The sequence below is a fragment of the Dipteris shenzhenensis genome, chromosome 12 (genome assembly GCF_047967505.1).
Source record: "Dipteris shenzhenensis isolate YYH24624 ecotype China chromosome 12, Dip_SZ_1.0, whole genome shotgun sequence".
In the NCBI taxonomy this organism is placed as follows: Eukaryota; Viridiplantae; Streptophyta; class Polypodiopsida; order Gleicheniales; family Dipteridaceae; genus Dipteris; species Dipteris shenzhenensis.
Window position 1 is genome coordinate 19,020,311 of NC_141607.1, and position 14,475 is coordinate 19,034,785.

At 40.6% G+C, this 14,475-nt stretch overlaps 1 protein-coding gene across 1 annotated transcript in view; it reads right to left on the bottom strand.

The window, feature by feature from the left end:
* Positions 1-832: 832 nt before the first annotated feature.
* The window catches only part of LOC147895934 (uncharacterized), a 30,081-nt gene continuing 16,438 nt past the window's right edge, over positions 833-14,475 (bottom strand). The window contains exons 4-6 of the mRNA XM_087383006.1: positions 13,815-13,965; positions 1,899-2,175; positions 833-1,178 (exon numbers count right to left, since the gene is read on the bottom strand). Of these exons, the coding sequence (XP_087239132.1) occupies positions 971-1,178; positions 1,899-2,175; positions 13,815-13,965 (636 nt within the window). The 3' untranslated portion in view covers positions 833-970. The remainder of the gene's footprint in view (positions 1,179-1,898; positions 2,176-13,814; positions 13,966-14,475) is intronic.

Here is a 14,475-nt window from a genome sequence, read left to right on the forward strand (position 1 = left end):
ACCTAAAAAACAAGCCTTAAAAAAACTAGAGAAAATAAAAAATCATCTAGAAACCCTAATCCATATAACTTCCAATGACCTTGAACCAACTCCACCTTAAAAGAAAAGAAAAAAAAAAACCACCATTAATTCTAGTCCTAAAACAAAACCCAACCATTAATTCCAAACCTAAAACAAACTAAACCAAACACCTTCCGCTAACAAACTTGCAACAAACTAAACCAAAAAAAAACAATTTCACTGACAGACCCTCATCCACGCACCTTCCACTGATCTTACACCTACTACACCCTTCTCAAAGCAGGGCCTCAGTGGACCCTCTACCTTGTTATTGTTGTTTCATGAATACTTTTGTTAAGCCAGTTCTATGCTAGTCACAAGTTTCTTCATTTTTGGGTTTCTTTGCACTTTGCATTTTTAATGACACTTATGCCACCCATGAGTTTTAAAAAGGATATAGAAACCAAAAGCTCAGGAATGACGTGCTTAAAATCTTGCCTTTTTCTTCATATTTGGAAGCTAGGTGACTACATTTTTGGAAATCTAGCTGTGTACCTATTCCGTGAGTTTAAATAATTGATTTGAGCTCCACACCAAGAGACACATCATCCAAGCAAGGCCTCCTTCGCACGACCAAAGAACATTCAAGTTAAATATCATTGACGGTTGGCGACTTCCATTTCCAAATTCGAAAAAGATCAACACTTTGCAACAACACTTACCTGTTTCAAAACAGAGAGTGCGGTCTTTTTACGAATGCAGCTGTATTGATAAGAAGAGGAAAAAAGGACAGTGCCACAGAATTTCCCAAAACAAGCTATCAATGTATATACTTCGTCTGACGTTTTCCTTTTCTGTAATAAAAATGTATAGCTACTCTATTAATAAAACCAGCGATGTACTGGTCAAATTAAATACAGCTAAGAATAAAATTTTAAGAGACTTTGATGGATAATGATACAGTCATAAATCAAACGGGTATTATCCCCAATTTTTTTCTTAGCTGCTCAAAGACAAAAAAAGTGACAATTGTGTGGGGTGCTATCCTCATCCAAACAGGTATAAACCCCTTGTATAAGCCCAAGGGCCCTTCTGACCGCAATGTTTTCCAAAAGCAATCAAAAGTCGATGAATAAAGCACACCTTGGCCATCAGGATGCACTGCCTGCTGCATGATTCTAGGGGATAAAAGTAACATTGATCAGTAGAAATCCAAGGGGCAGATAATCAGTTATAGAGTGTCTCCAAAGATTCAAAGAGATTATAGGTTTCTGCAACTTTAGGAAAAAACATGAAACTTTTAAATTTGAGAAAGCATTCTTGCAACAAGGGGGGGTTCATTAAGCCCCTCCCCTGAGGCAAAAAAACTACTCGAGTCTTTATTTTCAAGTAATATTGAACTTTCTGTTAGGTAAGGGAAGCGCTGGAGCCAGCCAACCAAGAAGGGGAGTGAACATTGGATACATCGTAGTATGAATAGGGTTTAACTTGATGAAAAGTCATACGGTAGCTTTGTTTTCTTGATTCCAATGAATATGTGAATGATATTTATAGATTCGACAGCAGACTGCAAAAAGGTAGTGTATCGATTGTTACATTGATTATGAGGAGCAAAGCATCATCCAAATCTAGGATCTGACAGACTGCTTGCTTATTCAGATCTCAAAAAACACAAATACCTACCTTTTGCTTAAAACGGATAATATGTATATAGGGAAACTCAGCATGCAGAAGTTTGCAGGCCCATCTCACTAAAAGATCAGGAACTTGTGTATTTTCCAGTGGGTGATTGTGAGTTCTTCATTCTTTTAGAAAAATCAATTGGGGAGTTTCTCATAAAGGAGGTGAACATTCTGATAATAATGGCATGTTCACATGCTAACATCAGAAGAATTTACCTTGTCCTGATGAGATCTACAGGTGAGATAACGACAGCAGTCACGAGTCCTGCAATCATTGATGATATTAAATGGCATGATACACCTTCTTGTACAATCCCAGCATTCAAAAGTGCATGCTTTGAATGGTCATAGCTTGGAGCTTGAGCAGCATTCAGCAAAGCTGCTCTCTGCATGGTTGGTCCAAGCCCTCGGTACAGACCATGTATCCCTTCTGTACGGGCAATTGAAGCAAATGCTTGAAATGGGCCACTGTAATTCCATTCAGGGTGAGCTCCTGGAATGGAAGACAGTGTGATTATGTTAGCAAAAGAACGATAACAATTCCAGCAACAAAGTAAACAAAACTTAGCAAGAAGGAAACTCTACAAAAATAAACGAGAGGGATAGAAATCAAATCTTTGCAAAAAAAAATCAAGCATTAATAGAAAGTTCTTCTCTTTGCAAAAAAAAAATCATTGCAAATTGATTAGAAATTGCAGCTGTGGATTTAAGCAACGAGTAGCAGCCAAAGCAGGCTGTAAATTTGTTGAAAGTCAAAGTGAGGCTGTAAGTCGTTCACATTTTAAGGACTTTCAAGACACGCATGCACACATACCACTCAGATATGTGTGCACACACGCACACTATCTCTCTCTCTCTATATATATATATATGTGTGTGTGTGTGGTGGGTTTTTACCTCTTTTGAGGTTTCCCACACAGAAATATAAAGATTTCACTAAAAAAAAAAGTGTGTGTGTGTGTGTTCTTTATTGGCTCGGAGCAGATTTATTGAGCTTGTTTCTCCTATTGTTTCTTTGCAAAAAGCTTCAATGCTGGAAATGTCTTTTTCAGATATTGAATTGGATGAAGCCCTCAAACATTTGGGTAAACATAAATCCCTTGGCTGGGATGGTTTGATGGTTGAATTTTTTGTAGCCTTTTGGGCTGAATTGAAGGGTCCAATCTTGAAGCTCGTTAATGTAGCCTGGCAGCATCAACATCTTCCTTCAGCTTGGAAGCATGGTCTGGTTAAGCTTGTGCCCAAAAAACCCCTATGTGAGACTATGGATGACTGGAGGCCCATCACTTTGATGCCCGTTATATATAAACTTATTGCTAAAATGTTGGTTCATCGGATAAAGGATATCCTTCATGATGGACTTCATCCCAGGCAATATGGTTTTGTTCCAAGAAGGAAATATACATGATAATATCTCCAATACCCTCATCGCAATGGAATATGCAAAATATTCAGCTCAAGATGTTTTGGTCATGCAGGTGGATGTGGCAAAGGCATTTGATACTGTAATCATGTCTAAACTTGGTTTTGGGCCAAAGCTAGCTAATGTCATATATTGGCTTTACTCAGATTCCACTGCTCAATGCTTTATAGGGAATCATTTGTCTGAGTCTTGGACTCTGGAACAATCAGTTCGACAGGGATGCCCTCTCAGTGCTTTGCTCTATGCTATTGCTTCACATCCTTTGCTTCTTTATATGGATCATCTGGTTGATACTGGACAGTTAGTGGGGCTTCAGATTCTTGGATCACAGCCTCTCATTGCACATGCATATGCAGATGATTCATTCTTCATGCCAAAGAATAGTCCTCTGGAGCTTTGCTTATTGATGGATACCCTTTCTGATTTTGGGTTGGCAGCTGGTCTAAAAATTAATTTTCAGAAATCAAAACTCTTTGCCTCTCAAGCATTGCGACTGGCATGCTATCCTTTGGCCCGGCCAGATTATTCATCCGGAAAACATAGTAAGACATTTGGGTTATCCAATTGGCTGGAAAATCAGAAATAAGCAACAAATGTCTTGATTATTTAACAAAATTCAGGACAAATTAGAATATTGGAAGATCTCCACTTGGCCTTTGCATGTTCGGCTTCGAATTGTCCAGTCCATTGTTTTAGCTAATATCCGGTTTTACCTTCCTTTATTACATTGGTCATCTCGAGATCTCTCTTCTTTTATGTCTCAAGCCATGGAGATTTTTTGGAAAGCTAAGCTTCATAAAAAAGCTTTAAGGCTACTCAAAATGGACCTGCTTTGCTCTCCAAGAATGCATGGTGGTTTGAATATTATAAACGTCAAATTTCATGTGTTGGCAAGAAAGATCACTATGCTCAAGACTTTCTTTCAGCAAGAGCAGCCTTGGTCTATCATGTTGGCATTTTTATGTGGCCAGATGCGCACAAATGCTTATGGACATTGGCTAGTTGATTCATCGGAAGTAGTACTTGGCAAGTTTCAAGGTAAAATCCCTGGTTGTCCATTTTCTACTGCCTTGATTCAGGATTGGAAGAAAGTGCTCTCTCGCATCAAATGGTCTCCCCATCCTGCTTCTATAGCTTCCTCGCTTCGAATGGAAAGCCTTCATTGGAGTGCTGTTTTTTACTCTCCTCTTGTTGTACAACAACCAATCAGAGCTTACAATCTCATGAAGTTGGGCATCCGGTTCATTGATGATGTAGTAGATACTCAGGGGCATATTCTCTCTTTTCCAGCAGCATGCCAACACTATAATCTTGGGATGCATCATAGACCCATATGGAAAGATATTGCAGATCTCTTACTCCCTTTGGTTCCGATTCCAACATTGGAAGTAAGAGACAGGCTTCAAGATTGGCATCTTCAGTCCTCAAGTCCAGGATTATCCTCTCAGCCTTTGCATCTATTGACTTCCATACAGGCTTATCGATTGATATTACCTCCTCCATGAATTGCTCATCATGCAAATTCTCTTTGGCATCTGAATAAGTCTTTAACTTGGTGGAAAGGAAAATTGAAATTGATATGGAAGTTGAAAATGCCATTGAAGCAGCGACTCTTTCTCTGGAAATGTATTGTTGGTATTTTTCCAGTGGGAGTGAAATTAGCTCAAAGAAGGATTGCCTCTCCTCTTTGTCCAAGATGTCATCATACTCCTGAGAGTATTCAGCACTTATTGTGGTTTTGTTCATATTCCAGAGACCTTCTGGACAAGATCTCCTATTCTTTATCTCTCAGATTTCTTGCACACAGGTTCTCGAGGTTTTTCTGGATGTTTGGCAGATTATCAGCTTCTTTGTCACAGTATTCTCTTTTCTTCCATTGGACCAGATACTGGGCCTTATGGACCCACTGGCTACAGCGAAATCATGCATATCTGAATTCACCCCTTCAGCACCCTTATGAGTTCTTCCACGCCTCATTGCGGCAGTCCTTATATGATGCCTTGCATGAGGAAGATTTGGATGTTTCTTGCATTCAGCTTTTCTTTTACTGTTTCTGATGGATAGGGCATTGGCTCTTTTCTCGAGCACTGCCCTGTTGTAAAATGGATGTTTCATAATATAATTTTCTTAGTTTCACCAAAAAAAAAAAATGTATGTGTGTTCTTTATATCATGCCTGTAACTCTCGGCTCTATGGACACTCCACTGTGGATGCTTATCATTTCTTCCACTCATCCCTGCATCACTCCCTTCAGGATGCGCATGTTACGTCAGCCATAATCCTAGAGCCATGCGGCGCGATTATGGTGAGGCAAGAAACAAAGAGGGCTTGACACTGCAACGGTGGATGTAAATAAGTGTGGCTAGGCATAAGTGGAGCCTAGCATTAGAGAGGGATGCCAAGAAGGGGTAAAGACTAAGGTCCCCTAGAAGGACACTTGGTATCTAGAACTCCACATGGCATGCAGTGGGCTAGGAGGGAGGATTCTAGAGGAAGCTCAAAAAAAGGAGGTTTGGGGAGAGGAACCTCACGAGTCACAAGTCACAAGAGACGAGCTCAAGGAGTGAAAATCCGAGGTTGGGTGGAAAAAGAGCAAAAGCCCTCTATGAATTAGTTGATGTTACATTGGTATCAAAGCCTCCGTTGCTGGCCTTTCGTTGAAGCTTAGCTACTCTCTTACAAGGCTTACATAGTTCTGCAAGTGCGGGCGGCTGGCAGCATGGAATTAATGCTTCGCGACATTAGCATTCTGTTCGACCGTTTCTGGATTGCATGAGCAGTTGATGGACGCAATAGCTGAAGGAACATGGTGGAAAGAGAGAGAGAGAGAGAGAGAGAGAGAGAGAGAGAGAGAGTAGGCTAGGGAGAGAGGAAGTGATACTCAAAAGGAGACATAATGAAATGGAAATGAAATGACTAGAGCAATGAACAAAAATGAGAGTACTCACATGTAGACCAAAGAGCTTGTAGCTTGATACTTGATTGATTTGGCACTAGACAAGTACAGCTCTTATATAAGAGCACATACACACATATGAACACCTATGCATATGGGATAGCTCCCAATATTATGTTTGAAACAGAGGGTAGAGTCTTTCAGATTTAAGGAGAACATGATATGCCTAACTCTCCTCTTATTTGTTCCATGGAATTGGAACGACTACTACACCAAGAAGAATGCGAGGTATATCTCTGTGAGCTTATTTTTATTGGTGATTTTATGTCTTCTGTATCGGAAAGAAGTAATATTGTTTTTTATTATGTTAAAAAGTATAAATCTTCTTTCAATGATTTAATGTTTGAATTTAAAGAGTCTGATTTACCTAATGGTTTACCCCATGAGAAAGAAGTAGATCATAAAATAAATTTAATTCCTGGATCTACCCCTGTTTGTAAACCCCCGTATAGGCTTAGTCAAACAGAGAAACGTGAGGTCGAAAGACAGTTAACGGAATATCTTAGGCAGGGCCAAATCCAACTAAGTAGCTCACCTTGGTATGCACCAGTTTTACTGGTACAGAAAAATGATGGTACTATGCGTTTATGCATAGATTACCGAGCACTAAATAAAATCACCATAAAAAATAAGTATCCTAGCAAAATACTTTACTAAAATCGATTTAAGATCAGGATATCACCAAGTACGAATTAGGGAAGAGGATGTCCCTAAGATATATTTTCGTACTAGGTATGGTCATTATCAATTTAAAGTTATGCCATTTGGATTAACAAATGCTCTAGCAACTTTCATGACACTTAAGACCATATCTAGGGAAATTTGCTGTAGTATTTTTAGACGATATTCTTATTTATAGTAAAACCAAGAAAAAGCATTTGGAACATTTGCGAAAAGTGTTCCAGCTGCTTAGAAATAATTCACTCTTTGCTAAAGAATCCAAATGTGAATTCTTTGCAAAAGAAGTGAAATACTTGGGACATATAATATCCCAAGAAGGGGTTCGTATGGACCCTGACAAAGTAAGGGCCATATTGAAATGACCACATCCTACAAATCTAGAACAATTACAGATATTCTTAGGTTTGTCAGGATTCTATAGGAGATTCATCTAAGATTACGCTAGGATTGTTGTTCCGATGACGGACCAGCTTAAGGGAAAGGGAAGCACCTTCATATGGGATGAACCTCAAAAGAGAAGTTTTGAAAAATTAAAAGTAGCTGTAGCAACAGCTCCTGTCTTAAAAGTAGTGGATCCCAATGAACCATTCGTGGTTGAGACAGATGCCAGTGATTTTGTTGTTGGAGTGGTACTTTTACAAAAAGGTCGACTAGTGGCTTTTGAAAGCAAAAAATTAGATCGTGCCCAACGGAATTACTCGGCATTTGAGAAGGAACTATATGCTATAGTCTATGCTTTAAAAAAGTAAAGGCACTACCTATATGTGCGAAATTTGAAATCATCTTTGATCAGGAGAGCATTAAGTGGATTTATAATCAGCCAGAGCTTAAAGGTAGAAAAGCTAGATGGGCTAAGTTAATGTAAGAGTTTGATATACAATTGTGACAACAAATTTCTGCAACCCCCTTTGGAATAAGATGAATGAGACCCTCTGTACATTCATTTATATATGTGTTTGAGTATTATACATAACCGGGGTAAAGGCACAGTGACCTTTAACCCCCACAACCTCCCACTTAAAGGACAATGTGCCTTTAAGGGATTATACATAACCGGGGTAAAGACACAGTGACCTTTAACCCCCACAACTTCCCACTTAAAGGACAATGTGCCTTTAAGGGAGAACAACCAGTGAGCATACTATCCAATGCCCATCAATACACGACAATACTCAAACCGTTGACTAGGTAGACTCTTCGTCAGCATATCTGTAGGGTTATCATCTGTATGAACCTTGACAAGCTCTATGCGCTTGTCCTCAAGTACCTCCCTGATGAAAGGGTACCTGACCTCAATGTGTTTGGTCTTTGCATGAAAGACCGGATTCCGTGCTAGCTGAATAGCACTCATGGCACTCTGGATGATCTTCTCAAGGGCATTTCAGCTTGCTGTCCCACCTGCATATCAGCCACATTTGGCTCATCATTTCCACCAATAGATGATCCATCATCTACCCTTGATTGTATACCTGTGAGAATACTTGGTGGTACCATTTCTTGCACATTTGGTGCATGGACAGCTTAACATATGCAGGTAGATTCACATCCTAGAAAGCAATTCTCCTCATTTCCACATCCTCATGGGTGTCTTATGCATCTTCTTCTCATTGAAGACTACATCATGGCTGCGTATGATCTTCTTTGCTTCTGGATTCCAGAGACGATAGCCCATCTCTCCACTTTCACCATAACCCAGAAAGATGCATTTCCTAGACTTAGGATCTAGCTTCTTTCGAAACTCTTTTGGCACATGTGCATATGCCTGCATATGCCTCACACCCAAATATACGCAAATAAGAGTAAGAGGGCTTCTTGCCACTCCATGCCTCTTCAGGAATACCACCATCCAAACTCTTACTAGGTGATCTATTGATCACATGCACTGCAGTCTTCATTGCCTCAGCCCAAAAACCACTAGAAAGACTTGCATTGGAAAGCATGCATTGCAACCTTTCTTGAATGGTACGATTCATCTTTTCTGCAACTGGATTTTGCTATGAAGTACGACGGGATGTGAGCTCCCTCTTAATCCCACGTGTATTACAGAAATGCTGAAAGTCATGAGAGAGATACTCTCCACCATTGTCAGTCCGTACCCACTGAAATAAGACTCTTGGTCAACTTAGACACATGTCTCACATGTTTCAAAATAAATGCAGACCCATTTGCAAAAGAAAACTTTATGTCACCTACTCCCACTATGTCACATGCATAGTCATTTTCAAGATGCACACAACCTGTCTTTCCACTGTCATAAGTGGAGAACCATTCCCTATGGGAGTAACATGGAATGAAGCACCACAATCCAAAATCCAATCTTGGGAATATGCATCATCTGAAGTAGTAAGCAACTCTGCAGATAAACTAGACATGAAGAGAACGTCATTGTCACTATCATGTGTGACTACATTGATCTCCTCGATCTTCACTTTTCCTTTGTCCTCCCTTGGATTCTCTTCCTTTTGATTTGCATTCTTTTTCTTATCCTTTTGCTCTCTTTTCAGCTTGTAGCAATCCTTTTTCATATGGCCCTTCTTGCCACAATGGTAACACTCAATGTTCCGTGCCCTGGATTTGCTACGAGACTTCCCTCTTTCTTGGGACTTCCCCCTGAACTGTGATCTGTCCCTTTGCACATTTAAGGCTGCATCCTGCGTGTTGCCATCCATAGACTTCCGTCTAATCTCCTCAGCCAACAAGCTACCCACAACATCATCAAATTTCAGTACTCCACTAGGTGCAGAGTTACTAACAACTGTACGGAAGGTATCCCATGAGGATGGCAATGAACATAAGAGAAATATTGCTTTAGTCTCCGCATCAAGATTCATCTTCTGAGCCTGAAGCTGGCTGAAAATAATATTGAATTCATTCAAGTGAGAAGCAATGGAGACCCCTTCCTTCATCTGCAGCTCAAACAACCTCTTCATAAGGTAAACTTTATTAGAGGCAATTTCCTTTCCATAAGTGGCACACGGTTTCTTCCACAAATCTTCCGTAGTCTGCTCATTTACTACTGTGAAATAAACTGACTCTGCAAGATGAAGTCTAATAGTAGATTTTGCTAATGCATCCGACTCATTCCAATCATCCTCAGACATATTTGCAGGCTTAGCTTCAATCCCTGCCAAGGGTTTAATCTGCTTCTTTTGAATAAGCACATCCCTTATTTGTTCTTTCCACAAAGAAAAGTTTGTTCCATCAAACTTTTTAATGCTAAAAAACTCCTTTTCAGACATGGAAGAGGATGCCATGATGCAAATGAAGCAAAAATCCCAAATGCTAGTGCCTACAAGAGAGAATCACACCAAATACCAGGTGCACCCAAATGTGTATGCCATAATAGAGTGAAATATCACCAAAACTCATGTCTCAAAGCATCTGACTCATGTGGATATACTATGCATCCATATGAGCAAATCTGGCCCAAAAGAAAATGCCAACTGCAATGGCAATCCAAAATGCCAATAAGTGCCAAATGACTCAAGCATAAACACCGTCCACTGACATATGCATTAATAATATCTCATCCAAGAGAGCATAGCACTATCAGTGCATCACCTGCAATGTGTCAAAGCTGTCCCTCAGCATAAAATAGCATCCATGTGTAAAGCGTCCATAAAAATAGCATCCCACAAGGCAATTTGGGCCTATCAGCGCATCTAATAAGGACCGCAATGCATCCAAATGGCCTATAAATCATCCCACTGCAATCTAATGCACACCACAAATGAGCGCACACTGCTCAAACTGCAACCAGAGTGATCTGCATAAGGTATGCTCAAGAAATCATAGTCCCACGGTAATGACCGCTACTGAAAATAGAACCTGAGATGCCTCAAAACATGGGCACCATTGCATAATCGGACTCAACAAGAAAATCTGCAAATATCTCTCTTCTGCCGGAACTCCAAAATCCCAACCGATGAGTGAGAAATGGGAGTCAACACTTATCCACTGCCATGTGGCATAAATCTAAGGTTTCAAAACCTTCGAATGAAAAATGCATAACAGAGAGACGAAATCGAATACATAGAGATCTATAACTCTGAAAATCCTCCACCGAATCGTGTAAGAACTGACAAGTAGGGGTTTTTGGGTGTCCGGAACGCAATGGAACAGACGGTTTTGAAAACCGTGGTCTCAATCACTGGGTCCAACACACGGACTGAAAAATATTTTTGGAAACAGAGATATTTATAAACTCCTCCGGAGTGCAAATGATGAGCAACATAGAAGTTTTAGGACCTCCTGAGTCCACCGGAACTCACAAATCTGCAAATGGTTGCTCCAAACTTGAGTTCCAACACCCGGGCAGAAAAACGCAGAAACTGACACAGTGAGTCAGAAATCCAATAAAATGATCCCAGATGCAAGAATGAAGGTGTTTCCAAGCTCTTGAAGTGAAGTGGACACAAGCAAGCAATAGTTGCCTCTACAAGTCAATATGGAGTCTCTGTCATTGAACGAAACAGGGAAAAGCTCAAAAAACGACTTTTTCTTTGAAAACACTTAACAGGCTCTCAAAACCACTTCGCAAAACTAAAGTGACTTTTCCAAAGGTTCCTCCAAGGTCTCTACACACTCGGATGCAAGTAAAGTCACCCACAAAGCTTCCCACAGAGCTTCTCCTTCCTCCCACAGAGCTGCTGAGCTTCAAGCATTCACGCACGCTCAGCTAGATCACCCGGGCTCTGATACCAGTTGAGAGTGCTCTCAACGGAAATTTGTACATGGGAATACAGCCAGAAAGGTTTTGGTGGCAGAATACTTTTGGCCAAGTATGCATACAGATCTTCAGGAATGGTGCATCACTTGCCATACCTGTCAAGCTTTCGGGACACAAGCTGAATAGGGGCCCGCTACACCCCATTCTTGCATTAGGCACTTGCAAAAGTGGAGGCTGGATTTTGTAGGGCTTCTACCACACTCCCACCATGGGATATATTATATCATAGTGGCCACAGATTTTGTTACCAGGTGGGCTGAAACATGAGTTGAAGGACTTAATGGGGCCACGCTTGGAGAACAGGTGAATAAAATTCGCCTCAAGAGGTTTAAGGTGAGACATGTCATGTGAATAAGAGTGCAGAAATATGTACATCCAGATGGATGGAGTCGTAGATAGCTCCTATGGTGAAATAAGTAACGATTTCAGCTTCCGTCCACCGAGCATGTTTTCATACTTGGCAGACAAGGGGGAATATGTTACAGTAAATTTAGTTTATGCAAAAGATTGTTCATTGTAACCCCTCTTTGTACGGAGTCCAGAGGAAGATGGGGAACCTCCTGTGATCAAGATCCTGAAAACCTGAGGTGTTTGGGAGGAATTGTGTAATTAAATGTGTGTTGGGGTGGTCATGTTCTCATAGGGGGTACAGAGGTTGGGAGATTAAAAAACTAAGGTATAATGTAAATAAGGGGAAAAAGGAAAGATCTAGTGGATAAGGTGACGGGGACAAGAGAGGGAGGAAGAAGTCAAAAACAGGAGGACGCTGAAGGAATTCGGGGAAGGGGAAAAAGGAGAATTTGACTGGGACTGGTTTTTGGGGAGGAAATGAAAGTAGGATGTATGCACAGCTTCTAGTGTTAGCTTCTCCCTCCTTCACCCTTTTGCCTGTTTATGATATTTGTTTTGTCTTCTTTTTTCTTCTTCTCTTTCTTTTTCTTTTATTTTCTTTGTTCAGAAATATTAAAATTAGCTCGGTGTTCTACAAACTTGGCAAGAACTTGAGGAAAGGAAATATCTGCCAAGGTACATGGGAAGCTCTTGTGCCTGCTAGAGAAGTATGCTCGTCCATGATCAAGAGGAGAGAAACATAAAGATGACTTTAACATTTCAAGGAAGTTTTAGTCATCCAAATTTAATCTTCCACAAGGTCCTACACATCAATGCGAATGGAATTATTTGGGTTTCAGCTGTTTCTCCACACTAGAAACAATCTGAGCAAGCAGAGGTACATTTCAAGTGCTTACTAGGGCTTTTTAACAGGGAAGCATGCATTATCAAGAGGAGAACCTGAAAAATGACTTTACAACTCTTCTGAGGAAGAAAGGGACTCTAGCATGTCAGTCACTAGAGAAAAATGCATTGATCCATGGAGAGGTATATTTATAAAGTCCCCTGTGACAATTCAAGGCCACTACTGATTGATGTCATGTGCTTGGTCAATGTTTGTTGAAGATATTCAGATGTTGGATTCACAGTTACGCTGAAACGCGTTTCAGAGCCTGAAACGCCGTTTCAGAGAAGCCCCGTTTCCTGAAACGCGTTTCAGAGTCTGAAACGTTTCAGGACCCTGAAACGGCTGGCTGAAACGTTTCAGCCAGTCTGAAACGCGTTTCAGAGTTCTGAAACGTGCCATTTCAGACAACACAGGCTGCTAGGTCTCCAAAATCACATTTTTTGTCTTTTTGCTTTTGATTTTGGTCTCCAGGCTCCTTCCACTCCTTCAGCCTCATACTCTCTCCATCCTCAAGGTTTTCCAGCCCTCCTTCAGCCCCATTCACTCCATTTCCTCTCCTTTCTCTCCTGCAGCCTGCTTCAGCCCTCCATCATCATCTACTCCCCTCCCTTGCTGACGTGGCGTTTCCCCGTTTCAGCCCTCCCAGAAATCCCGAAACGTTTCCGTTTCCGTTTCCGTTCCCCGTTTCCCCGTTTCCGTTTCCCCTAACTATGGTTGGATTGGGTAATAGGATGATCTAACATATCTGTATGCACTTGTTTGCCCTTTCATCATAATCAACAGCACATAAAGTCTAAAGATGTACCCCACTCAAATATTTTGTCTGTAAATTACAGTAATCATGTCTGTATCGAACTTTTTAATGTAGGATGAGATAAGTTTACAGATCTCATTACATCTGAGATGAAGCTTTTCCTGAATTTTTCAGCTCTTACTAGATTAGTGCAATACTAGTACCTGTGAAAGCCCAAAATCATGGGTCAAAACTTGAACCTTCATTATTAAGGTTGCACAAAAGAACATCTGTGAGACTAGGATTGTGAGGTTACATGTGCACTGAAAATTCGGTATTATAACAACAAAAATTTGAACTCCTGTTCAGCTACCTCCCAAGGGTGTCTTCAAAGCTTGAGCTTGCATTCTGACCATGACAACATCGGTTGGATTTGCAACAGCACTGCCTATTATTCCTGCAGTTGCCCCAGCAGTAACCTTGATCCACAATGGGGTATGGGCTGGATCATCACCTCCAAGTACCTATGCAACAAGCATTGAGACATTTCTTATGATACTCATTACAGATTTAAACAAAGGTGAATAAGGCTTAAATATCTTTCGCAATGACACCTAATTCATACTGAAAATTATTTGTTAAATAGACATGAACCTCACCGATAGATTTTTCATCCTATCTACTGGAAGATGTGAAATATCACTTTCAGAGACATCAAACAATGAAGGACCAACGTGGCCAAAACTAAAAACAACTCACTTAGTGTATCGAGCGGGAGTACCACCAAGGGTGAATGCTTGTCTTGAGCAAGATCTAAGAAAATACCCATGGAGGGGGTGAAATAAGTTAAAAAGAATAGCACATCCCTACTCTAAGAAACCTCCTAGTATGATCTCACTTCGAGCTTGAGAGTCGGTACAATACTGGATTCAAAGGGTGTGTATGACTCCATTCAGATCTGTGTTGAAACCTTTCTACTCAATAGACAACCTCGATGCATCCTGCACACCAAATCTTCCAAAGAGTCATGCTTC